General features: G+C 41.5%; 1 protein-coding gene across 3 annotated transcripts in view; it reads left to right on the top strand.

Annotated features, from left to right (window-relative positions):
* CORO1C (coronin 1C) overlaps positions 1 to 27,464 on the top strand; it is an 83,970-nt gene that overhangs the window by 35,231 nt on the left and 21,275 nt on the right. For all 3 annotated transcript variants that reach the window (XM_030860643.2, XM_030860646.2, XM_060310028.1), the window contains exon 3: positions 17,755 to 17,877. In XM_030860643.2, the coding sequence (XP_030716503.1) occupies positions 17,755 to 17,877 (123 nt within the window). The remainder of the gene's footprint in view (positions 1 to 17,754; positions 17,878 to 27,464) is intronic.

The following is a 27,464-nucleotide window of genomic DNA, read 5'->3' as shown; positions in this document are numbered from 1 at the left end:
TGCAACCTCGTGAGGCTTATGATTAGATTCCAGGAGAATCATGGTCTCTGTCTTCCAGGACTTCAAATTAAAAATGGAAAGAGTGGTGGAGACAAATACATTGACACATACACAGCAAGAGGTAAGCTTAGGAATGCATATATGTTTATTTAAGTGTATGGTTTATGAGGTTTTTGTTCGAAAGGTTTTATTAGAGAAAGTAGGATTTTAAGAGATCACTGCTGGGGGAATACGGAAAGTGCTCAGCCCTGAGGTGGGGCGATTTAGATTAGCACACATGATTCAGGGTTTCTTTTGTCATGCTTCCCTCAAGCTGTGGCATGCTGTTCAGTCATGACTTCTCAAGGTGTGACTTAGTACATTTTCTTCTTCTTTGGTCTTTCATAGGATGAATAATATCAGTCTTGTTGAACAGAAGTTGGCTTTGTGGTTTTGGCCGTTGCGTTCTCCCCACAACTACACAAGCTGCCTTGTCAGGAGCACACAGGTTCCAGCCCCCTGTGCGCTACCACGTGGGCACGAAGGGCACGAACGAGCCTCTCCTTGTGCAGGAGCCACGCTCGTGATGTGAGACCAAGGCATTCCCATCCCTGTTGTGAGCCACGGTGGCTCCTACAAACAGCAGTGTTAGATGTGTGTGGGCACAGGCGTGCACATACACACTAAAACTTCAGATCCCAGTGAACCTGGAGCAAGGGTTGAGGGAGTTGGTTAGAATTCTATGCTCTTGATGTCTTGACATCCGCTTGGAGGGAGGATGCAAATTGGAGGGCTCTTGTCTTCCCTAATCGCTTTCTCCCTTCCTCCCTTGACTGTTCTTACTTTGGAGGATTGGAGTGATGGCTAATTTCATCTTCCCAGTAATTGCCTAGGAGAGCAGCTCTGCTCTGGGCCATGATGGGATGGGTGTGGCCAAGTCTTTGTCAGCCTTTTGGGTCACTGTCTCCTCTCTCTTCTTGCTCCTCTGGTGTAGCTGTGAGGTGCCTTCTTATACACAGTTATGTTTCTCCCATATATTTTAAGAACTGTGTGTAGGAATATTTGGGATCTTGCTTTATTTATGTCTGTGAACTATCTTTTCAACTCATTTTGTAGTCTTTATCAACTAGAGTTTTGTGAAAGAATTCAGCCCCTACAGAAAATCATTTCAGTGAATATTTTCTTAGTTTTCTCAAGAAAGGGACATAGCTAAGCCTTACAGATGGATAGGAGAGAAATTAATCCATTACATAAAGTAGCTGCCTTAGGGCATTAGGACTTAATTCCTTCACAGAACCCAGGTTGACAAGGGCTGCTTTAGTGTATTTTTCTGTCATATTTATTGAAGAAGAAATTTATTGAGGAAGAAATCTTGATTCATTTCAGTCAGTGTTCTAAGTGCTCCTTCTTAATGTTTAGTATCCAACTCAAATTTTATCTCCAATTTGCTGAGACAGTGGAAATCATCCTCTGGGATTCCTTAGCTGCTTGTCTCATGCCACTAGTACCACAGGCTGCATTATCACATTGTAATGTAATTATTTTCTTAGCCACATAACAGATAACGGGAGGGTGGTTGGAATTATATGCTCTTGATCTCTTGACCTTCGCTTGGATGGAGGATACAAAATGGATGGGTGTATGGTAGGGTTCTCCAGCATCTCACCTTACTCTCTTGTGGTAGCAGCCTCCAAGATGGGCTCCAATGGTTCTTGCCTCCTTGTGTCTTGCCGTTGTGTGGTTCCCTCCCACATTAAATAGGGCTGACCTGTGTAGCCACTAGGATATGGAGGAATTGATGGAGTGTGACTTCTGAGACTCGGTCATAAAAGCATATTGGCTTCTTTATTTCTCTTGGAGCTTTCATGCTGTAAGGACACTCAAGCAGCTCTGTGGAGAGGTCCATAGGACCGCCCGCCAATAGCCAGCACTGACTTACCAACCACGTGAGTGTGTCCTCTTGAAGGTGGATCCTGCAAACCTAGCTGACACCTTGACTCAGGAGAACCCTCAGCCAGAACCATCCAGATAAGCTGCTTTTGAACTCCTGACCCACAGAAACTGTGTGAGATGAGAAATGCTTATTGTTTTAAGTAGCTGAATCTTAGGGTAACTCATTAAGCAGCAGTGATAACTAAAACATGTACAGTTGACCCTTGAAAAACCTGCCACGGGGGTTAGGGGTGCAGACCCCTTGGCAGTTGAAAATCTATATATAAGTTTACAGTTGGCCCTCTGTATCCATGGTTCTGCATCTGTGGATTCAACCAACCATGGATCTTGTAGTACATATTTTTTGGAAAAAATTTGCATATAAGTGGACCTGCATAGTTTAAACCTGTGTTTAAAGGGTCAGCTGTATTCTCAGGATGTGGCACTTGACTCAATAATGTTAAGTCACACAATGCACAAATAAATGAGTAATTCAAAGCGGCCTAAAAGGCCTTTGGATAATTTTAAACACTCTTTCCACCTCTCCTTTTAAAAAAAAATCTGTATAGATAGATACATACATATAGATATACAGCATTCTATAATAAATCTTAAATGAATAATTGAGGGATTCTGTAGTAGTAATATCAGAAATATTACCAAAGCTCTATGAAGAGCGAATTGTTGTTTAAGCTTAAGTGAAATCTAAAACAGTACTTTAAAAAAATTACATTAATTCATTCACATACTTATTTCTCAGACATTTGAGCACCTGCTCTGTGCCAGGACCTGTTTCGAATCTTGCTCTTAAAAAAGCTTTGCTAACAGTTGACCTCGATCTCTCCAATGGGGAGGTTTGTCTGTGTCTAAAGGGCTCTGACACAGCGATGGGAGATGAGTTCTAAATGAGGCTCAAGGAAGATGTCACAGAGAAGGTTCTGTTGGAAGTTGGGTTTCTCCTGAGTGTAGGAGCCAGGGATGAAACAGAAGAGGAGCCCAACCAACTCACTAAACTGATGTGTTAGAAGAGGGGCTCTGTTCCCAGGAGGGCGAAGAACGGGGGGGGGGGCCACATTCCTTCTTTCTGCGTTGGGATGGCCTTTTCTCGTATTGGAGAAATGGAATGCTTGATTGGAGGGGGATTGGGAGGAGCTGTAGGACAGCTTTTTGGTAGAAAAATTACACACTTCTTGGCTCTTTTTTTCCTTCACTTCCAGTGTAAATAGTACAAAACTAGTGTTTTCCTTCACTGTTATATGGAGAAGAACCAGGGTAAGCACTGCTCTGCATTTTAGGATTTTTGTTAAAACTGGATCTACGTGGCATCTTTCCACTGTTTCAGCTTCAGGAAAAGGCAGTGACTTCATGTTATATTCATAAAAATAAGGCTCCAGAGTGACATCAGAATGTGCTTGGAGGGTCCCCTTCATATATGATGTCTTAGTTTTTGCACACGGTGGCGTTGCTGTCATACCTCTGTTCTACCGTTGCAGAAATTGAAACTCAGGCTGAGTGACTGCCTGGAGCTGTGGGGTCTTCCGTGGATTAGAACCTAGGTCTCTGAATCTTTATTTGGTTTGTACATGTATATGTGTGTGTGTGTGTGTATATATATATATATATATATATATATATATATATATATATATATATATATATATATACTTTTGTTTTGTTTTGTTTTTTTGAGGTACGCGGACCTCTCACTGTTGTGGCCTCTCCCGTTGCGGAGCACAGGCTCCGGACACGCAGGCTCAGCGGCCATGGCTCACGGGCCCAGCCGCTTCGCGGCACGTGGGATCTTCCCAGACCGGGGCACGAACCCGTGTCCCCTGCACCGGCAGGCGGACTCTCAACCACTGCACCACCAGGGAAGCCCTGTACATGTATATTTTTGATTAACATTTTTTTCCCACTGAGTGTGAAAGATTTTTTAATAGAAACCGTGGTCTAATTGACACTTAATCCTTTGCATTCTTTCTCTGGGATTAGAAGACTTAATAACAAAAACACTAGCCTGTCAGGGCTCTGATTCTGGCAGCTTGGAGAATTGTCTCAAGGTTTGGAAAGTGCTTGGTCTCTACCGTGCCTTGCGAGTAGACAGTGGCAGTGATGGAGTCGCAGCAGCTCACATCATTGAGGGCTTCCTTTAAGTGCCAGGCGCCGTGCTGATAAGTGCCTTCTTTCATGGACTAGTTCAAAAGAAATGGCAGTCTCCCGATGGTGCTTTTCTCTGTGACCCCCAGTTACTGCCAGCACCTGCTGGATTTGCATTGGCTGCGCCTCCCCCTTACTGTACGCTGCTGACAGGCAATTTCCATTCCCACAAATAGCGGTGCCCCATTTTGGACAAGGGTGGCGATGCTAGTAGCCCTTTGTACAGATGTGGACATCTGGCACAGGGTAGCTTTGGTGTGATGGGCAGGGGCTTTTATTCAGTGCCAGTGTCCTGATGTGTCCTGGGATGCCCATTCACCGCCTCCTGAAATAGATGCTGTCTGTCTGCTACCCTGAGCACCTTAACTGTCAATTGTGTGGGCTGTGAAAGGCTGGGAGGCAGGGCAGGGCCAGCAGTGGAGGATGCGGGGTGGGGGGCACCAGGTGCAGAACAATGACTTCCAAATTACTTCCGAGCTGCCAGCCCCACGAGCATTGCACGGCCTCATTACCACATGAAGTGCCACAGAAGGACCTTTTCATCTGCTCCCAGTGACTGTTTTCCACAGTCTTGTTGGGTGGGGGGGGATGGGAGGGGGACACCCTACTCACCCCCAGTTAACAATGGAGCACAAAGTCCTGGCAGAAGGAATCTTACCATGTACCCTGGGGCTATTTTTGATTACAGTGAGTGGCTGTGACTCAGAGTGTGCCCTGGCAGATGACGGCTCCCCCCTCCCCTCCCCTGCCTTCCTCCTACCCCCTACCCTGGAGATGAGCAAGCAGCCTGTCCTTTGTGCGTTTCCTTGGCCGGCCTCTCACGCTGCTGCAGTTCACTGATATGTCCACAGCAGCCGGCCTGCAGGCCTGACAGGGCTCTGACAGTGGTTTTTACCATATATGGCCATCAGAGCGCTGGGGCTGTCAGCCGGCCAGGATCATTTCCTTCCTTTGCTTTGATTGGCTGCCTGGCTCGGAGAATGGTGGGATCTGGGAGTGTGTGGTGAGGGGAAGCCACTGAGTCAAGTGCAAAGAACATTTAACTCTTTCCTGGTTTTCTGGAGCGTGAGTCTGGGCTGAGCACATGGGCAAGTGCTGCTGCCAGAAGCCGCCTTGTATAAACGTGATGATGACCCAAGTCAGGGAAGCAGCGAAGAGCAGGTTTCTGAATACTGATTACTCTACTAAAATAGACTCCAGGTGCAATGGACAGATTTCTGCTGTCCCCGTTTGTCCAGAAGCCTCTTTATAACCATATGTAGTAAACGTTCTGCTCTCACCAAGTTGAATTCCATGCTAGTTGGGGGTGGGACCTGAGCTGAGTCCAGGGAAGGCTGAGCCTGGAGGGCAAGTGATGAGCACAGCACGTGTTGGCTTTCTCAGAGGAACGGGGACTTGGGTTTCCTTTCTGGCTGAGCTTTAAGTCGGGAGTAAATGATACAGGCTACTGAATTGGGTCTCTGCTCCAGTCCTCCTGCTGTTTACAACCACTGCAAGATGTGAGCTGCCTCGGCCATGCAGCCCAAGGCATTTGCCTAAAGAAAAAGAAAAAAGAGAGCTGTGATATTTTTCTGTTTTTCATCCCCACTTCAAGAAGGGTGGGTTTTTGTTCTGAGGCTTGTGGGTAAACCAGTGCAGAGCTGGGATTGGAAGGGGTAGCTCTGGGGCTTTTCCTCATTCACCAAGGGTCCCATGGGAGGAATCTCCAGTGTCATTGGAGATGACAGTACCAAGGGTTAGGCAACAAGTTACTCTCCTTTCTGCTTGGATATTAAATGCTTTGTTTTAATTTCCTGTATTTGCACTTAGTTCGACAGTTCTTTTGCTTTCCAGTTTTTCCTTTCGAGCTGAATTGTATTTTGACTAGGTTCTGCCTCATCTTGGGCTCCTAGTTTTTCTTTGTTCTCAGACCAGAGGGATCGTGTGGAATTACTTGTCTGCATTGATGAGGGTTTTGCTTTATAAATTTTCTGCTAAGTCAGGAAGTTAAGAAATAGAGCTTCTCCATTTGCTGTTGTGTATTTAGGTGTGGTTGAGTAAGGAAATGCCAACTCTTCCACCTTTTTGCTTTGTGATAATAAAATATCCATAGTTTTATAGTAACTGCCCTCAAGTTCTTAATGGACTTTTAAAATGGTCTGTTCACTATTCAACGCAGTTTTTAAAGAGGACCTGTGATGCCAAAATGGTTTGCTTGGCATTTTCACTTGTGCCCGTAAAGACTGTTCCTTTTCACTCACAGGCAGGGGAGGGCTCTCAGCACCATGCTGCCTCTCCCTGGCAGCTGTGGCGGCTGGCTTACTTTCCAGGACCCGGTAACCCAATCTCTATGTGCTATTCCAGAGCACCTCCTCTCACCCTCAGGGTTGGCGTTTCTGGTTCCCTTAAAGTAAAACCTCCCCAGAATGTTTTATTCCTGGACCACGAGCTGTCACTCTTGGTGACCAGCCTGTCAGCAGGCCCTGTACTGTGTGCATCGGTCTTCCTGGTAAGCTGCAGGGGTCCCTGTCTTGCTCTTCTGGCCAGTCTCTCCCCTGTGCCACGACCACTGTCACTGTAGCTCCTCCCTGTGAGGGAGCAGGGCCTGAAGAGATTGCAGTGGAACATGTATCCACATAAATAATACTGTTCCAAGAAAAAGGAAGTTGAAAAAAAACGAAAACCCACTTCAATAGATATCCTTTTTTGACTCCTTTGAACTCTGCACAATATGAATGGAGGCCTTATGCCCAGGCTGCAAACTTTTCCTTTGCTTCCGAGCACATGTTTGACTTAACCATTCTCCTTGTGGAGGGTTCAAGAATTCTCAGGGTATTACTCCAAGGCCAGTAATGAGGTATTATCTCTGCCTTTGAAAAGATCTTTTAATGTATGGACAATATGATAAAGTTACTGAACTTTGGACACATCAAGTGATTTTGATGAGCACTTTTTCCTAAAATGAAAACCTGTATGAATATAAAGTAGGGAATGAACAGTTTGAAAATCTTTGTTCCTTGAGTCAGGGTGGGGGGTGGAGTGGGGCCTGTTTGGGCCTTACATCTGAGGGTGGTGTAACCAGTTTGGATAAATAATAAGCTCAGATTATAGTAATGGATTATAAAGTGGCTGGATTATAAGAAGAATGCAGATGAGAAGTTTGGAGGGAGGTCCTGGGAGGGAGCTTCCTGCTCTGGACTAGCTGAGGGAGATGGCCTAGGAAGCGATCACAACCCACCGCCCCAGACCAGCTTGCGTTTCTAGAACTGAATCCAGAGTGTAAACTAGAAGGACATTGTATGTCGAATACCCTGAGCATCTGAAAGGGGAATATTTGATTTGAGTGATAAAAGTAATGGGTGTCACTTTTTGGCACCATAGGAGTTTTTTTTTTTTAACTTTGTGGAAATGTATGTTAGTTGTGAGAAAGAGTAAGCCTGCTGGGTAAAGTGTTATGTGGCTTTAACCAATGTTACTTTTGGAAGGAACCAGTAATTATTAGATTGAGCCTCGTTGGCACCAGTTTGGTAGTATCTTCAGTCTAATATTGAGTGAGCTAATGTGTGGATCGAAAACAATTACCATGTGAGGGGTCTGTCTTACACTAAGAAACAATCATTCTGAATGATTAATGCAAAGGTCATATGGGAAGCATCCCAATGTTGTATTTTGAGACTTTGGGAGGGTGAAAATATCTGCACCTGTAAAATACGCCATTAGCTTCCTTGAAAATACATCCTAGGGTGGAACTCCTTTATAGAAACATCTATGAGAAGATTTCTGTACGTGTCTGTTTGTATATATTAGAATTCTTTTGATTGAACGGTAGTGTCTTCGGCGTGTGGGATGAGTGCACTTCCTAAATATGGATGCCTTTTTGAAAGGAGATATGACAAATGAGTAAGATAGGACCTCCCTGGTGGTGCAGTGGTTAAGAATTCGCCTGCCAACGCAGGGGAAACGGGTTCGAGCCCTGGTCTGGGAAGATCTCACATGCTGCAGAACAACTAAGCCCATGTGCCACAACTACTGAGCCTGTGCTCTAGAACCCGCAGGCTACAACTACTGAGCCCACACACCGCAACTACTGGAGCTGTGTGCCTAGAGCCTGTGCTCGGCAACCAGAGAAGCCACTGCAATGAGAAGGCTGTGCACTGCAACGAAGAGTAGCCCCTGCTCGCTGCAACTAGAGAAAGCCCGCGTGCAGGAGTGAGGACCCAACACAGCCAAAAATAAATAAATAAGTAAAATAAAATTACCAAAAAAAAAAAATAAGGTACACTATTTGATATAAATGGATGCAGTTGTGGTTTCCTATTCAAACTAATGGGAAATACCTTTACAACTAGAAATATCGTTTCATAAGAGTTACATTGAATTTTGTATGCCTAAGGAGGAAATGTTTTTGCCAACTTATTTAAAATTATAAACATTCCTTCTTAGAGCAGTTTTACAAAGATATGTATTTACTGATGCTTCAATTTTGATTTTTCACCCCTCCCCCCCAGAAAGAAAGAAAGCGAGCCTGTAGGAGGAGAGTATTGCCTAACTCTGTGAGCTTAGTTGAAGCATCAGTCTCCAGGAGCTCTGCTGAGGCTTTTGCCTGCTTTGAAATTTTTGAGGGCCTTCCCCATACCCAAAGTGAATGATAGTGCCGGTGTCTCGGTGGTTTTCTGCCACTGTAAGGGTTGCTAGCCAGAACATGTCAAAGCCATCAACCTCAGCTTGGGCCGCCACATGGAAATTGTGCTGTCACACCTCTCCCTCGTGCCAGCTGTACGCACACTTTGGAGGCTGCATTTTCCCTGGGGCTCATATTGCTGGGCCTCCTGCAGGCCACCGGATCTTTTAGATAATAATAGTCCTTAAGTCAGTGCCCTGACCTATTTCACCAGCATCCCACAAGTGTATGAACTGGGGTCTGGGCCAGAGCCTTTGGGAACCTTGGTGTTGGTCATTTTCGCCACTTGAGTTGACTTGCTGGTAATTCTCATCACTTGGAGTTTTAGCTAGAGAGGTACAATAAAAGCTCTATGGCATGTGATCGGGATAACTAGTAAGTAATCAATACATTTGAATAATTATTTAAAGCAAGAAATCTGAATCTCCAACTGGCTAGTCTCAGCTAAACTTTCAATTCCATGCTAGCAAAGTAGTAATATTCTAGATGATGTAACTGAGGTGATGCATCCTTAATGAAACAGTGGACTGATTTGTTAGTAAATGAAATTATTCTATATGTAACCCTTGGGAAATTGATGAGTAGTTATTAAATCACTGTTCAGCCAAAAAAGATACTTTAAAAGGTGTTATTAAGTTTTTGTCAGTCTTTCTCCCAGCCTCAGCATTCATTTACACTTGCTGCTTAGACGTGCAGGTAAGCCGTGTTGTCACCATGACTTGCAATGATGTCTTTCTGAATGGTCCTTCACAATCTAGAATTAGACATGGATTCCTTGGTTTATTCACGGGATGATAAATGAGGATGTGTCATGATTATGAATGAGAAATGCATTCTCATTAGATCCCAGGGCAAAATGACTTTCAGAAGTGATGTGCCCTCATCTTTACCATATAAGGCCGTTACTGTATGGTTTCCTTCAGTTTCCGTGGACTTGAGCTCTCAGCAGTTTATAATTGCCCAGCTCCGCCCTTTTAAAGATACATACTTATGGGTGAAATATGTTGTTGTGCTTTAGGTTTGATTTTGTTATGGGTAAGAAGCTATTTGGAGGTGCAAGCCCTTGGAATCACAGCAGCTGATAACTTGACTGTGTGTGGAGCACACCCTGTGTGTAAACCCATCATTGCACATTTAAAACGGCATTTTTTTCTCATACTTCTTTTTGTTCCTCTATCACTGTCAGACATTTAGTCGATTCCCTTTCTGTTGTGCTGCAGGATGATGCTACTTTCCCTGTTTTATTTGTTGTAAGGATTTATGATGATGTTATAACCAGAGGAAGCAGCTGTTTGCAGGGTATCATTTTTTATTAACTTGTGTTTCTGATGACCAGCTGCCACTAATTTCAACGTTACTCTTGTGCCTTTTTCACAACCCCATGGCATAGTGGAAATTTTCTTTCTCTGTAGAAACCTAGTAGGATTGTCAGTGGTATTTTAGACGTCTGCTTCTTGGTTTTCTCTGTTCCTATTTCTTTACTTAGAAAGTGGGAATAATAGGGTTGCTGTTTCATGAAGGTAGTTGTGATGATGCACATAAAAGATTGTCCTACAGTTCTTAGCATGTAACGTAAGCACTCTGAAAGTGCTAGCGATTTTTATTACTAATTATTTGTTTTTGATAGAAAGGGGGGAAATAAGTGGCAGTTGTCTTTTGAATTACATTCAAGTTCCCGTGAAACTGTTGGGCTCTTTATTACCTTTATGCTATAGACTTGTCGGGGCTGAGTTGAGAATGGCAGAAACGCTTCTTACTATTCTCAGATATCTTACTTGATTGAAGAATACTGGTGAGTAGCTATTTACTTTTGGCCAGGGTTGTATAATTTTAACCTTAAAAAAAAAAGTCATTTAGTAAGCTTCTGAGTATTATTAAGAGCAACTAGTATTAATGTACTACCAGATTCCCCTCAAAATTGCTGTATATCTGAGCAAAAGCTCTTCCTAGCCCAGATTGAAAAAAATTATTTGGTGTCCTTGGATGTTTAGAGTTCACTGACTATACTCTGCCATCAAGGATGCCAGATGGGGTGTGCTGGGGTGAGCCTCCGAATGCAAAGACCCTGGGATACAATAAAACATTTCAGGTAGAAAAACTCTTTTCCTTGGGATTAAAGGGTTTTTTTTTTTAGATTTTTAAAATAATTAATTAACTAATTAATTTATGGCTGCGTTGGGTCTTAGTTGCAGCACGTGGGATCTTTGTTGAGGCATGCAGGATCTTCACTGTGGTGCGTGGGCTTCTCTCTAGTTGTGGCTTGTGGGTTTTCTCTTCTCTAGTTGTGGCGCACAGGCTCCAGCGTGCATGGGCTCTGTAGTTGCGGCACGTGGGTTCCAGAGCACGTGGGCTCTGTAGTTTCCGGCTCACGGGCTCTAGTTGAGGTGCGTGAGCTCAGTAGTTGTGGCATGCGGGCTTAGTTGCCCCACAGCATGTGGGATCTTAGTTCCCTGACCAGGGATCGAACCCACGTCCCCTGCATTGCAAGGCGGATTCTTTACCACTGGGCCACCAGGGAAGTCCCATAGATTTTTTTTTTAATGTAAATTAATAACAATATATTGGTGTGTTTCTCAACTTTATTATATTTTAGTTATTTTTTAAAAATAGGAAACAAAATAATAGGACACTCATGTACTCACCTACAAGGTTAAACAGATGTTAATATTTTGCCATGTTTGTTTCATATCTCCCTTTTTTGAAAACAGTAAAGCATAACAGATGTAGCTAAACTACCATTCTGCTTTCCATTTTTTCTCCTTCCCCAGAGGTAATTGTCTCCTCAAAGTTGGTATGTATCATATGTTTGTACTTTATTACATGTGAATGTACCTATAACATAGACTATTATTTGGTATGTTTTAAACTTTTATATAAGTGATATTTATTCTCATACCAAAGGACAGTTACATTGCTTCTGCTTTTTTCACTGTTTCCAACAGTGCTTCCATGAATACCCTTGTGCAAAATATGGGAGCGTTTCTCTCGCACAGACCATCAAGAAGTGGTATTGCTGAGGGGCGGGCAACTTCAGCTCCAGTTGTTTCCAAATTGCTCTCAAAAGGAATCGTAGCAGGATACTCTCCTGTGCGTAGTTTTTATGAGTTCCTCTTTCCAAACATGTTTGCCAGCACTTGTATTTAGACTTCTAAATTCTTGCCAATTTTAATAGGTGTCAAATATTACCTTATTGTTTTAATTTGCAGTTCCCTGATTACCAGTGAGATGGAGTACTTTCCATACATCTGTTGGCTTTTCAGGCTTCCTTCCCTGTGGATCCCTGTTCATATCATTTGCCCCTTATTCTATTAAGTTGTTTATTGATTTTGTCAGGTATACATTTTATGTATACATACATGTATATATGTATGTATATACACACACACACGTAGATACAAAATCTTCTCCCAATCTGCAACTTGTCTTTTCACTTTACTTGTGTTTTTTGAGAACAACCCACACTGCTGAATTTGCATTACTTTTTTTCCCCCTCCTTTTTTGAGGGGAGTTTGCATCAATATTTATAAGTCACATAAGCCTAAGTTTCTCTTCCTTACACTGTCCTTCATATCAAGGTGGTACATTCCTTATGTAGTGAGTTCAGCAGTGCGCTTTTATTTTTTATTCTCTGGGAACACTGGTTTGAGATGATTTCTTCCTTGAATGTTTGGGAAAACTCATCTGTAAAACCATCTGGGCCTATTATTTTTGGTATTTACTGATTGATTTTGGGTGGGCAGTGATGTATGGAGTTACAGTACTGGTTCTTTTTTATTATTATTATTTTTGGCTGCGTTGGGTCTTCATTGCTGCATGCGGGCTTTCTCTAGTTGTGGCGAGCGGGGGCTACTCTTTGTTGCGGTGCGCAGCCTTCTCATTGCAGTAGCTTCTCTTGTTGCAGAGCATGGGCTCTAGGTGCGTGGGCTTCAGTAGTTGCAGTGTGTGGGATTCAGTAGTTGTGGCTTGCGGGCTCTAGAGCGCAGGCTCAGTAGTTGTGGCACATGGGCTTAGTTGCTCCGCGGCATGTGGGATCTTGCTGGACCAGGGCTTGAACCGTGTCCCCTGCGTTGGCAGGCGGATTCTTAACCACTGCACTGTGGGAAGCCCACAGTACTGGTCCTTTTATGATTCTGGGTCTCTTTAGGTTTTCTGTTTATTGAAGGAGTTTTGATACATCACACATTTTCTAGGAGCTTACTTATTTCATCTGGAATTTTAAGTTTTGTTTTAGCTATATCCCACAAGTTTTGATATGGCATGTATTTACTGACCAATTTTAACCTTTTTCTGTTGGCTATTATGACTTTCTATGTGAATTATTTAGTAAATTAGGAATTTTGGGGGGACTTCCCTGGTGGTGCAGTGGTTAAGAATCCGCCTGCCAATGCAGGGGACACGGGTTCGAGCCCTGGTCCGGGAAGATCCCACATGCCGTGGAGCAACTAAGCCGGTGAGCCACAACTACTGAGCCTGTGCTGTAGAGCCCGCGAGCCACAACTACTGAGCCCGCATGCCACAACTACTGAAGCCTGTGCACCTAGAGCCCGTGCTCTGCAACAAGAAAAGCCACTGCAACGAAGAAGCCCCTGCTCACCACAACTAGAGAAAGCCCGCGCTCAGCAACGAAGACCCAACGCAGCCAAAAATAAATAAATAAATTCATTTTTTAAAAAAAGAAAAGAAGAAGAAGAAGGCTGATACCGTTTATGTTCCTGGTACGGTAGGAAGGGTAGGAGTGATGTCGAGGACTTGGATAGGTTGGCAAACACTTTTAAAAAAAAACAAACTTTTCAGATGCTTTGGAGATTTTTGGCTTGTACTTTTCTGTTAATTTTTAATTGTATTGCGTTGTACTCAGAACATGTTCTGTACAATATCGATTCCTTGGTAGTTTTTGAGATTTGCTTTGTGGTATTCTATTTGGTGATTTAAAAAAAAAAGTTTATTAGTGTGCTTGGAAACAAAAAGAAATGTGTGTTTTAAAATGTTGGCTATGGGCTTCCCTGGTGGCGCAGTGGTTGAGAGTCCGCCTGCCGATGCAGGGGATGCAGGTTCGTGCCCCGGTCCGGGAAAGTCCCATGTGCTGCGGAGCGGCTGGGCCTGTGAGCCATGGCCGCTGAGCCTGCGCGTCCGAAGCCTGTGCTCCACAACGGGAGAGGCCACAGCAGTGAGAGGCCCGCGTACTGCAAAAAAATAAATAAATAAAAATAAAAAATAAAATAAAATGTTGGCTACAAGTTGTATATATCCGTTAGATCAAGCTTGTTACTTTTGTTAAAGCCGTTTATATTCATACTGATTTTTGTCTGTTTGATCTCTTAAGTCTTTATTACAATCTCTTAAGATTATGGTTTTGTCATTTTCTCCTTGTACTTCTGTCAATTTCTGCTTTAATTATTTTGAAGCTTATGTAGTTAGATGAGTTAAAGTCCATAGTGACTATAGCTTTTCTCTGATTTGTTTCTTTAAATGTTAAAATGTAATCTTAAATAATGCATTTCACCTTAAAATCTATTTGTTCTGGTATAACCACCTGGTACATATTTTTATATCCCTTCCCCTCCTTTAGTTGCCTTTTTGTATTATTATTTTGTAAATGTGTCTTATAGCTGGTTTTAATCTGATCTGAAGCACCTCGTCTTTTAGCAGGTGAGTTTAAGTCATTCATATTTACCGCAGTTTGTGATTTATGGTTGGTTTTATTTCCACCATCTTATTTTGTGCTTTCTAGCTTTCATGCTTTTTCTTGCCCTTTTTTCTTTTTATTTCCTCTTTCTCTTATATTGAATGAGTTTTTAAAATTCCACTAACCTTCCTACCACTCCATACACTTTTTGGAAGTTATATATTCTCTTTTAGTGTTTACCCTTAATTTTAACATACTTACATGACTTAAAGTCTAAAACTAGTCAAATTTTCTGCCTTTTTCTAGGGAAGGGCCCTGAAACCTTTGAATTCTGATCATATCTTTCTATCTTACATGTTATTGTTGTTTAGTGTTTTAGTTCTGCCTTGTCTTACCTGTACTCCAGTTAGTCATAATTACTACTGTTCTATACAGTCAATGCCTATTTACATTGACCACATTTACCAATTTGTTTGCTCACTTCTTGTTTTGGTATCCCAGTTCTTTCTTCTGGTTCACTTTCTTTTCCTGAAATAAGTCCTTGAACTTAGTTCTTTGAAATTAATTTTGAAATTCTTTGAGATAAGTCCAAGAACTTAATTCTTTGAATAAGAGTCTTTAAATGGTAAATTTTCAGTATCTTTTTGTTTAAAAATGTTGGGGTTGTTGTTTGTTTGTTTGGTCATCACTTTTGAATGATAGTTTATCTGGGCATAGAATGCACAGATGGTTGTTTTTCTTCCCATTTCTGAGATGGTTTCTGATGTCTTTGTTTCTGTACTTGCTTTTGAGAAGTCTGCTCACAGCTAGTCTAGTTATTCTCTCTGTAGGTAATCTGTCTTTTCTCTATGGCTGCTTTGGTTTGAGATTTTATCTTTGTTTTAGGTGTTCTGAATTGCACTAGGATATTCTACTTGGGACCTGTGCTTCTTCAATCTGAAGACTTATGCCCTCAGTTAAACTTGGAAAATCCTCAGCCCTCATCTATTCAGTTTTTTGTTTCTCTTGCATTCTCTCCTTCTGGAATGTCTGTTGCAATGTGTGTCAGACCTCAACCTGGCCTTTGTGTCTCAGAATGTTTTAAATTACTAAATATCACACATTCAAGAGAGTAACTATATCTATAGCTTAAATAATAATAATACATAATAAAACAGTAATAATACTAGAAAATAAAACACCTGTGAGGTCACCGCCAGCACCTTGAGTAGTAGACCATGACGTGGGGTAGGAACTCCAGGGGAGGAGCACTCACAGGGGGAATTAGGTGAAACTACCTGGCTTGGGTGCTTAGTAGCAGCTCCTTCTTTAAGGAAGGGTACGGTCAGGGGTGTTGGTAGAATGGATTCCGGCAGTTGTTAAATTTTGGGTAACGTTTTTTGAGCACTAGAGGTGCTGGGGCGATACCAAGTGCTTTACCTTGATTGTCTCAGTTAATTCTCACATCAGCTCTTGAAGAAAGAATTCTAGCGTTCTCATTTTACAGGTGAGAAACTGAGGTCATTTGGCCAGAGCCTCGGGAGAAAATGGCAGCGCCACACCCCAGCCCTGGCAGCCTGGTCCCTGACCCTCACTGCTTCTCGGCCTGTCAGTGACCCACGTGGCTTCTCATACAAGACCCAGGTTCTCTGTAATATTGTGTTTCTTCCTTGGCGTTTTCGTTTATGAATTCCTGTTTTTGGTGATGCAATTCAGGAGACCGAAACTCTGGGTTGAATTAGTTTTGCAAGAGAAAGGGGGAGCGTGTGAAAAAACCCAGGCCTCAGGTCCGTAGGCTGGTGCACCTTCACACCTCAACTCAGAACTCACCTTTCTGCGCAGAAAACCTTCCCAAAGGCTGGAGCCCCCGCACAGCTGCTTGAATGTCCTTCTTCTGTGTTCCTGCCGCCTTGGGCCTGTCCTGGTGCTGCACGTCTTGTGCTGCGCTGTAACTGGAGCTTTAGATGGACTCCACGCTCGGCCAGGACGTGGAGGGCGCCCTGCTCACCTCTGTGTCAGCTCAGCTCAGTGTCTGGCCCAGAGTTCACGGATAACACACGCTTGTAATTCTTTAATGATTGAGTAAGTTAACATTATACAGGAAGAACTAATAGTAAGCGCCAGCTTTTTATTGAGTAGTTACTGTGCTCTGGGTACTCTAATTTTTTACACACCTTATACAGATGGTTGTAATGCTAGGTTATGATTTACCTCATTTCTCATTTACTCCTCACGGTAATCCTGGGAGGTAAGTATTACTGTTACTCATTTTACAGATGACAAGCTGAAGCTTAGAGAGATTACCTGTCTGAGATCACACACTGTTTAACCAAGAGAGCCTGGACTTCAATCCATATCTGTCTGACTCTGGAGCCTGTGGTCTTTGTGCTTTAGCACACTGCTTCTCTGGAGATTTCCACAGTCAAGTCAAAGTGGAGAAATCCAAATTTACTGATCTTGAAAATTTTCCAAGAAGCCTGCCCCCGTGTTGTGACAGCTGGCCATAACAGGAGAGTAGCATCAACCAAAAAATAGGTTCACTTTTGCATTGTGGTGATTCCTTTCTGTTCACCTGCGTTTAGCATATGTAGAAGAACGTCAGCAAGGACTGGCATTAACCTTTTTAAAAAGAAGCAGCCTTTGTACAGCTGTTGTTGTAATAGCATTTGTCTTGGTTAACACCAGACAAAATTGGTCCGATAAGCCAGATTGGCTGGTTAGGTTCAAGTGTGTAACATGAGCACGTTGTGATGGTTGCTATGACCAACATTAGAAGTTGTGTTCTTAATGAGATGTGGATCTGGGTAATGGCTGAGAGCTAAGCTGGTTAATTAGAAGGCCCAGCTGGCGTTTCTGTTGACGGAAGAGACCGAGACGTTGAAACGTACTATGTCCTTCGGCCGCTGAGCAGTGGTTAAAGCTTTTCTTTTCATTACCTTCACTTTGCTTGCTCACTGGAAGTGCCATCCACTTGCAGAACTGTTAATTTGTATATTCAAGGGCATTAGCTTATCATATTAAAGGTTATATTTTACATTTTGAATAATACCAGGTTTGGTTTTTTTTTTTACACAGTAAAAACACACCTATAATTTACAGTAGGCTATTGTTAGAATTGTATTGTGATGAAAAGACTCTTGTATTCTCTTTTGCTGTGTCTATTAATGCCATTGATTAAATAAAATCTCTGTGGTTCTGGAAATGTAGATCCTTGATTTGATGGAGTATCCTTGGTAGTAACTGTTTTTTAGAAATGCAAGTTGACATTTCTTAACAGTTGACGTTGGCTGATATGAACGTCATAATTTGTAGATTCTTGAGAGTTTGGGGTAGAAGTAATAAAGGAGAAGTGGGTCTGACAAAACATAAGAACTCTGTGGCATTGATGTTACATAATAGGTCTGTTTCTCTCTCCTTTCAGACTGGTCGAATTGACAAATCCTACCCCACAGTGTGTGGTCACACAGGACCAGTGCTGGACATAGACTGGTGCCCACATAACGATCAGGTCATTGCCAGCGGCTCAGAGGACTGCACGGTTATGGTAAGTTCCCTCGGTGTGGCGGGCACACAGGCCAGCGAGACTCACCTACTGCCTTCAAAGAGTGTGTGTGTGTGTAGGCTTGAAATGCAGAAAATCATAGAGCTTTGATTGTCCATTGGACTATACAAGAATTTAGTGACACTGAAGTTTAACTGCAGATAAGCCGTTTTACAAGTTTATATCAGGGAGTTGTACTCTCTTGTCTTTTTCCTTCTTTTGCTTCTGTGTGTGCGCATACTTGTTAACAGTTGACACATCTGCTTGATGGGAAGATTTTAGGGAAAGTAAAATGACTTTCAAATAATTCTGTGAATGCCGTTACACCACATGACCTTCCTCCCCTCTAAAAAAGGAGAGATAAAATTGCTACCATGATATATTACAGTGCATATTACAGTGAAATACGATGCCAAAGGTTATATAGATAGATGGAATGTGAAACAGATATTGAAAGATAATAAAGAGTTTTTGTAGGTGCTTATTTCCAAGCTAATGTCTAGTGGACCCTGGTTAACGAAGTCGTTTTTATGCAGATATACAAATAACCAATTTGAAAGGTTGTTAAAGTAAGTTCTGTATGTTCCCCGGTTTAGATTCCAAAGGTAGGTTATGTATGAAACCAGGCTTTGGAGTACTTGTGAATGAAACCACGCTTTGGAGTACTTGTGAATGTGAAGCTTCTTGTTCTTGATTATGTTCTTCTTAGCTTTCAAATGTAATTATGAGTTTGGATCCATTTTTAATCCTAGCGCAACATCTGCTGCAAAGACTGGGCAAGAGCGCAGACAGGGAGCCCTGAAGTCATGCCTGGAGTGGATGCAGGTCGTCCCTCAGGCAGCCTCACACCTGGCAGGTGGAGAGCTGCAAGACCTGCACTCTGGTTATCCCCCTCTTGGTTTTCTGTGCACTGAACCAGACTTAGAAACATTGTTTGGAAGGCTTTGTTAATTACAGTTATTTTACATAAAAGGAAATTAATTCCTGAACTGTGCCATTGAAACGTTTACCCATTTTTCCTCATGGACTTTTGGCTAAGGATAACTCCTCCTGTGATCGATCTCATGATTTTGGCAGCCAAAGTGTATTAAAGAAATATGCTGCTATTAAAAGGAGTTGTTCCATTTAACATGCCTTGCTAAATTGATCATTTGAATGGCTGCAGACACATTTTGCTAAGGGGAAGGAACAGTATTTAGACCTGATGCCCAAATCTTAAACTGAGAGTCTTAACCTTTCTTGGAGAAGCGGGTTTGATCCATCCCTCCCCATCTCCAGCATTATTGGTCACATTGCCCTTTAAAAAAAAACCTTTGTATTATAAAACAGACTAAACGAGCAGTTAAGTGAGTTCAATTAAGTGAAAAAGTGAATTGAGGGACTTCCCTGGTGGCACAGTGGTTGGGAATCTGCCTGCCAATGTAGGGGACACGGGTTCGATCCCTGGTCCAGGAAGATCCCACATGCTGCGGAGCAACTAAGCCCGTGCACCACAACTACTAAGCCTGCGCTCTAGAGCCCGCGAACCACAACTACTGAGCCCACGCGCCTAGAGCCCATGCTCCGCAACAAGAGAAGCCACTGCAATGAGAAGCCCGCGCACCACAACAAAGAGTAGCCCCCGCTCGCCACAACTAGAGAAAGCCCACCCACAGCAACAAAGACCCAATGCAGCCAAAAATAAATAAACTAAAAATAAATAAATTCATTAAAAAAAAAAAGTGAACTGAGTTAGGAGGTTTATTACTGAGTGAACACCCTGTGACTGCCACCCAGGTCAAGAAATGGAACTTTCCCAGGCTTCTCAGTCTCTTCCCTGTGCCCCATCCCAGTCCCCATCCACCCCTCCCTCTCCAAGTAACCAGTAAAACTCACTTCCTTGCCTTTCTTTGTGGTTTTAATCACTCAAGTGTGCGTCTCTGGACGCTAGAGCTTAGTCTTCCAAGTTCTAAAAACTTGATATGCCTTTTAAGTCTTTCCTAATCTACAGGTTCCTCCTCCATCCTTTTCTTGTTGAAGAAGCCTGATCTTTGACCTGTTGCTTCCAGAAGTCCAGAGTTTGCTGATTGCACCCTCGTGGTCCAGTTCAACCTGCTACTCTGTCTTTCAGATTCCCTGCAAGTTGGCAGCTGGATGCTAGAGCATGATTAGATTCAGATTCCATCCCTTTGACAAGTCTAGAGCTTGTGCTCTGGTCTCCCCTCAGGAGGCACGAGGTGTCAAGATGCCTGGTTTTTTGCTGTTTTTTGATTTGTGATTGATGCCCAGCACCTAGATCCAGCAACTCATTAGGGGGTCTCAAAATGGTGATATTAAATGCTGTGATTTTGTTTTCAGTTTTCAGCTGGTAAAATTTTTAAGGTGATGCTCTCTCTTACCTACTATTTAGTTACCCAGGAGTATAGTTCATATAGGAAAGCAGGATAAATGCTTGATTCTTTCCTTGTATTTACCCAGTTTTCAAAATAATGAATTGGTTCTTTATCTTCCTCAGAAGGTGACCAATTAGTTTTTCATTTGGAGGTTTTTTTCCCCCTTTCATTTCATTTTGAACTGAATGGGTTTCAATCTGTTACAATTCTTTTCTCAAAGCTCAGGGGATTCAGTCTGTGTTAATGGGAACCTCTTCACAGTTCCTGAGTCCTTCTGAAGTGACCCTACTTGTTTCTGTTGCTTCCTTGCTCTTCTGTATGTCCAGGTGTCTCAGGCCCATCCCTGAGCCCACACCTCAAATCCGCCACTTCTCTCAGAAGCTCTGGTTTGTTTTAATGGAAAATGGAGTTTCTAGATCACTCTCTGAGTGCTTAGGGATGCTCATTGTTACCGTAGCGATCATTGTTTTTAAGACTTTGCAGTAAATTTGGCTAGAATATACATATATATTTAAAGATATAATACCTTGTGACTTCGTCTTAATCTTTCCAGTTCAAATTCAGGACTGTATAGTTTTTACCTAACTTCTTTAATAATACATCTCTGCTCCTTTCTTTCACACCAAGAATCCTGGTTCTCAGGAGTTCAGGATGAATTAGAATATCCTAATCTATCTCATTTGCTTTTTCACAGTATACATACAATAGTCTCACACTAAAAATACTAAGAGTATCACCACCATTATGATTACTGAAAGCAGTTTAAAAAAAAAAAGGCACTTGGATCATCTGAAGCTCCTTCTCTAGTAGATTCTAGACCCCAGTACTCTGGAAACCAACCAGAGAGGGCTCCCTTCCAGGACAGGCCCCACCCTGAGGAGCAGTTCCAAGGGATGGAATCAAATAGGAAAGGCTCGTGGGAACTGTATTCTCTAAGTTCTTCTATATTGACAATAGCTTGTTGTGACCTTTATACTTAAAGGTGAATTTTTCTGGATATAAAATTCTTGGCTTGCAGTATTTCCTTGAGTATCTAAATATTTCATTTTCTTTTGGCATAAAGTGTTGCTGTAAAAAATCAGATGATCAGAAAAAATCTGATTTTCTTTTCCTTATAGACTATATGTTCTTTTTGCCTAGATGTTCATAAGATTTTTTTTTCTTAAAATGTAGTAATTTTACTAGACTATTGTTGGTTATTCTGAGTTGGTATTTCTGTGTGTGATGTGCTCTTTCAATATATGGTTTCAGGTGCGGCCCCCCCCCCCCCCCCCCCCCCCCCCCCCCCCCCCCCGCCCCGGCAGGGAAGTTTTATTGACTTAGAGTCTTCAGTATTTGTTCTGTTCCTTTGCTTTGGTTTTTCCCTTCAGGGACTCCTGTTATCCAAATGCTTTATCTTATTTACCTATCTTCGATATTTGTCAGTTTCTCTCCAAACCTTTTTTCTTACTCATTTCTTTTAGGCTAAAATTTTTCTGCTTTTTACCTTTTATTTCTTTGGGGACATTATTTATGTTTATTTGCTCTTAGCTTCTTTGTTAGTCTTCGTTTCTAAAGTACTTTTCCTTTTATTTCTATTTTTTTTTCTTGATTTCCTCCACCTTACTTTTGAGTTTTTCAAGTTCTGATTTATGTTTCCTGTCTTGTATTGTTTTCTTAATAATGTCTTTCGAAATGTGTGTGATAGTTTTTATCTTTCTTTGGAGCTGGTCTTACTCGCATTCTTGTACTGTCTGCAGGGATGTATTCTTTTTTTTTCTCCTAGTAATTTTGGAGCCTTGATTTTTTTTTTTTTTTCTTCTCCCTCTCTTATTTTTATGTGAATTTAGTTTTCCCGAGCTTTCAGAAGCTGGCTTCCTTCATAAAGCTGTTCTAACTTCACAGAGCTCCCTCTTCTGTCCTTTTCAGGTAGTGTTCAGAAACATGGTGGCTTGCTGTCAGATTTCCTGACCTGCTTTTTTTTGGTCTTTCTGATTCCTTTGTCCATCTTATTTCTGTCCTGCTCAGATTTGATTCCATTTCTTGGAATTTCCACTCAGTGTGGGCCTGTCTCAGAAGGGAGTCCTCTCTGGTTGATGTCTAGGGTATTGGGGTTTAGATTTCTCCAGCCCCTTCATACCTTTTTCGTTTCAGGTCCTTGTTCTCACCTGCTGTTGGAGAAGGCAAAGCTCCTTCCCGTTTCCATTGTGGCCTCATATTGGCCTGCTCTTCTCAGATCTGTGGGGCACCCCATTGCTGCCCCATGATTTTTTTCGCACAGAGGCCGACAACACACGGGTTGTGTGGCTGTTGGTGGTTTTCCTCCACACACTTGCATTTGGGTTATCACCTAGTTTTGTGTATATATTGTCCCTGTGTTTTTGTTTTGTTATCTGCCTGCTCTGTGTTTTTCTTGAGGGACTTGGGAAGATCCCAAAACTGTGCTGCCACTGACACCACCATTGTCCCAGAATCCTCTGACGTTGCCCCTTTATTGGTATTGCCCGAGTGAACATTTTGTAAATTAAATAATGCTTTGGGATAAATCTTCCTCCGAGTTTTTTTTCACTCCCTTAACTATGGTGCTGATATTTTAATCACTTAATGTTTCCCAAATCATTTGTTATTATTATTGGGGTAATTACAAAATGCTTTAACAACTCAGCAGTTGAAATAAAATTTTAAAGAAGTATTTGATCTTCTACCCCACCTGCTTCTTTTTTTTTATTTTTGAATTTTATTTTATTTATTTTTTATACAGCAGGTTCTTATTAGTTATCTATTTTATGCATATAAGTGTATATATGTCAATCCCAATCTCCCAATTCATATCACCACCACCCCCATCCCTGCCACTTTCCCCGCTTGGTGTCCATACATTTGTTCTCTACATTTGTGTCTCTATTTCTGCCCTGTAAACCAGTTCATCTGTACCATTTTTCTAGGTTCCACATATATGCGTTAATATACGATATTTGTTTTTCTCTTTCTGACTTACTTCACTCTGTATGACAGTCTCTAGGTCCATCCACGTCTCTACAAATGACCCAATTTTCTTCCTTTTTATGGGTGAGTAATATTCTGTTGTATATACGTACCACATCTTCTTTATCCATTCATCTGTCGATGGGCATTTAGGTTGCTTCTATGTCCTGGCTATTGTAAATAGTGCTGCAATGAACATTGGGGTGCATGTGTCTTTTTGAATTATGGTTTTCTCTGGGTATATGCCCAGTAGTGGGATTGCTGGGTCATATGGTAGTTCTATTTTTAGTTTTTTAAGGAACCTCCATACTGTTCTCCATAGTGGCTATATCTATTTACATTCCCACCAATAGTGCAAGAGGGTTCCCTTTTCTCCACACCCTCTCCAGCATTTGTTGTTTGTAGATTTTCTGATGATGCCCATTCTAACTGGTGTGAGGTGATACCTCATTGTAGTTTTGATTTGCATTTCTCTAATAATTTGTGATGTTGACCAGCTTTTCATGTGCTTCTTGGCTATCTGTATGTCTTCTTTGGAGAAATGTCTATTTAGGTCTTCTGCCCATTTTCTGATTGGGTTGTTTCTTTTTTTAGTGTTGAGCTGCATGAGCTGTTTATATATTTTGGAGATTAATCCTTTGTCTGTTGATTCATTTGCAAATATTTTCTCCCATTCCGAGGGTTGTCTTTTTGTCTTGTTTGTAGTTTCCTTTGCTTTGCAAAAACTTTTAAGTTTCATTAGGTCCCATTTATTTATTTTTATTTCCATTACTATAGGAAGTGGATCAAAAAAGATCTTTCTGTGGTTTATGTTAAAGAGTGTTCTTCCTATGTTTGCCTCTAACAGTTTTATAGTGTCCAGTCTTACATTTAGGTCTCTAATCCATTTTGAGTTTATTTTTGTGTATGGTGTTAGGGAGTGTTCTAATTTCATTCTTTTACATGTAACTGTCCAGTTTTCCCAGCACCACTTATTGAAGAGACTGTCTTTTCTCCATCGTATATCCTTGCCTCCTTTGTCATAGATTAGTTGACCATAGGTGCATGGGCTTATCTCTGGGCTTTCTATCCTGTTCCATTGTCTATGTTTCTGTTTTTGTGCCGGTACCGTATTGTCTTGATGACTGTAGCTTTGTAGTATAGTCTGAAGTCAGGGAGACTGATTCCTCCAGCTCTGTTTTTTACCCCTCAAGACTGCTTTGGCTATTCAGGGTCTTTTGTGTCTCCATACAAATTTTAAGATTTTTTGTTCTAGTTCTGTAAAAAATACCACTGGTAATTTGATAGGGATTGCATTGAATCTGTAGATTGCTTTGGGTAGTATAGTCATTTTCACAATATTGATTATTGCAATCCAAGAACATGGTATATCTGTCCATCTGTTTGTGTCATCTTTGATTTCTTTCATCAGTGTCTTATAGTTTTCTGAGTATAGGTCTTTTACCTCCTTACGTAGGTTTATTCCTAGGTTTTTATTCTTTTTGTTGCAATGGTGAATGGATTGTTTCCTTCATTTCTCTTCCTGATCTTTCGTTGTTAGTGTATAGGAATGCAGGAGATTTCTGTGCATTAATTCTGTATCCTGCAACTTTACCAGATTCATTGATTAGCTCTAGTAGTTTTCTGGTGGCACCTTTAGGATTCTCTATGTGTAGTATCATGTCATTTGCAAACAGTGACAGTTTTAATTCTTCTTTTCCAATTTGGATTCCTTTTATTTCTTTTTCTTCTCTGATTGCCATGGCTAGGACTTCCAAAACTATGTTGAATAATAGTGGCAAGAGTGGACTTTCTTGTCTTGTTCGTGATCTTAGAGGAAATGCTTTCGGTTTTTCACCATTGAGAATGATGTTTGCTGTGGGTTTGTCATAAACGGCCTTTATTATGTTGAGGTAGGTTCCCTCTCTGCCCACTTTCTGGAGAGTTTTTTAAATTATTATTATTATTTATTTTTTTTAACATTGTTATTAGAGTATAATTGCTTTACAATGGTGTGTTAGTTTCTGCTTTATAACAAAGTGAATGAGCTATACGTATACATATATCACCATATCTCCTCCCTCTTTTGCGTCTTCCTCCCACTCTCCCTATCCCACCCCTCTAGGTGGTAACAGAGCACTGAGCTGATCTCCCAGTGCTATGCGGCTGCTTCCCACTAGCTATCTGTTTAACATCTGGTAGTGTATATATGTCCATGCCACTCTTTCACTTCATCCCAGCTTACCCTTCCCACTCCCCGTGTCCTCAACTCCATTCTCTATGTCTGCGTCTTTATTCCTGTCCTGCCCCTAGGTTCTTCAGGACCTTTTTTTTTTTTTTTTTTAAGATTCCATATATATGTGTTAGCATATGGTATTTGTTTTTCTCTTTCTGACTGACTTCACTCTGTATGACAGACTCTAGGTCCATCTACTTCACTACAAGTAACTCAATTTCATTTCTTTTTATGGCTGAGTAATATTCCATTGTATATACGTGCCACATCTTCTTTATCCATTCATCTGCTGATGGACACTTAGGTTGCTTCCATGTCCTGGCTATTGTAAATAGAGCTGCAGTGAACATTGTGGTATATGACTTTTTGAATTACGGTTTTCCCAGGGTATATGCCCAGTAGTGGGATTGCTGGGTCATATGGTAATTCTATGTTTAGTTTTTTAAGGAACCTCCATACTGTTCTCCATAGTGGCTGTATCAATTTACATTCCCACCAACAGTGCAAGAGGGTTCCCTTTTCTCTGGAGAGTTTTTATCATAAATCGGTGTTGAATTTTGTCAAAAGCTTTTTCTGCATCTCTTGAGATGATCATATGGTTTTTCTTCTTCAGTTTGTTAAGATGGTGTATCACTTTGGTTGATTTGCATATATTGAAGAATCCTTGCATCCCTGGGATAAATCCCACTTGATCATGGTGTATGATCCTTTTAATGTGTTGTTGGATTCTGTTTGATAGTATTTTGTTGAGGAGTTTTGCATCTATATTCATCAGTGATATTGGTCTGTAATTTTCGTTTTTTGTACTATCTTTGTCTGGTTTTGGTATCAAGGTGATGGTGGCCTCATAGAATGAGTTTGTGAGTGTACCTTCCTCTGCAATTTTTTGGAAGAGCTTGAGAAGGATGGGTGTTAGCTCTTCTCTAAATATTTGATAGAATTCACCTGTGAAGCCATCTGGTCCTGGACTTCTGTTTGTTGGAAGATTTTTTTTTTTTTTTTTTTTTTGCGGTATGCGGGCCTCTCACTGTTGTGGCCTCTCCCGTTGCTGAGCACAGGCTCCGGACGCGCAGCCTCAGCGGCTATGGCTCACAGGCCCAGCCGCTCCGCGGCATGTGGAATCTTCCCTGACCGGGGCACGAACCTGTGTCCCCTGCATCGGCAGGCGGACTCTCAACCACTGCGCCACCAGGGAAGCCCTGTTGGAAGATTTTTAATCACAGTTTCAATTTCATTCCTTGTGATTGATCTGTTCATATTTTCTATTTCTTCCTGGTTCAGTCTTGGAAGGTTATACCTTTCTAAGAATTTGTCCATTTCTTCCAGGTTGTCCATTTTATTGGCATAGAGTTGCTTGTAGTAGTCTCTTACGATGCTTTGTATTTCCACGATGTCTGTTGTAACTTCTCCTTTTTCATTTCTAATTTTTTTGATAGGAGTCCTCTCCCTCTTTTTCTTGATGAGTCTGGCTAAAGTTTTATCAATTTTGTTTATCTTCTCAAAGAACCAGCTTTTAGTTTTATTGATCTTTGCTATTGTTTTCTTTGTTTGTATTTCATTTATTTCTGCTCTGATCTTTATGATTTCTTTCCTTCTGATAACTTTGGGTTTTGTTTGTTCTTCTTTCTGTAGCTCCTTTAGGTGTAAGGTTAGATTGTTTGAGATTTTTCTTGTTTCTTGAGGTAGGATTGTATTGCTGTAAACTTCCCTCTTAGAACTGCTTTTGCTGCATCCCATAGGTTTTGGATCATTGTGTTTTCCTTGTCATTTGTCTCTAGATATTTTTTGATTTCCTCTTTGATTTCTTCAGTGATCTCTTGGTTATTTAGTAACGTATTGTTTAGCCTCCACATGTTTGTGTTTTTTACGTTTTTTTCCCTGTAATTGATTTCTAATCTCATAGTGTTGTGGTTGGAAAAGATGCTTGATATGATTTCAATTTTCTTAAATTTACTGAGGCTTGATTTGTGACCCAAGATGTGATCTAATCTATCCTGGAGAATGTTCGTGTGCACTTGAGAAGAAAGTGTAATCTGCTG

Source organism: Globicephala melas, chromosome 13, assembly GCF_963455315.2.
Source record: "Globicephala melas chromosome 13, mGloMel1.2, whole genome shotgun sequence".
Lineage (NCBI taxonomy): Eukaryota > Metazoa > Chordata > Mammalia > Artiodactyla > Delphinidae > Globicephala > Globicephala melas.
Note: the sequence above shows the minus strand (reverse complement) of the source record. Positions and strands in the feature narration are given on the sequence as shown.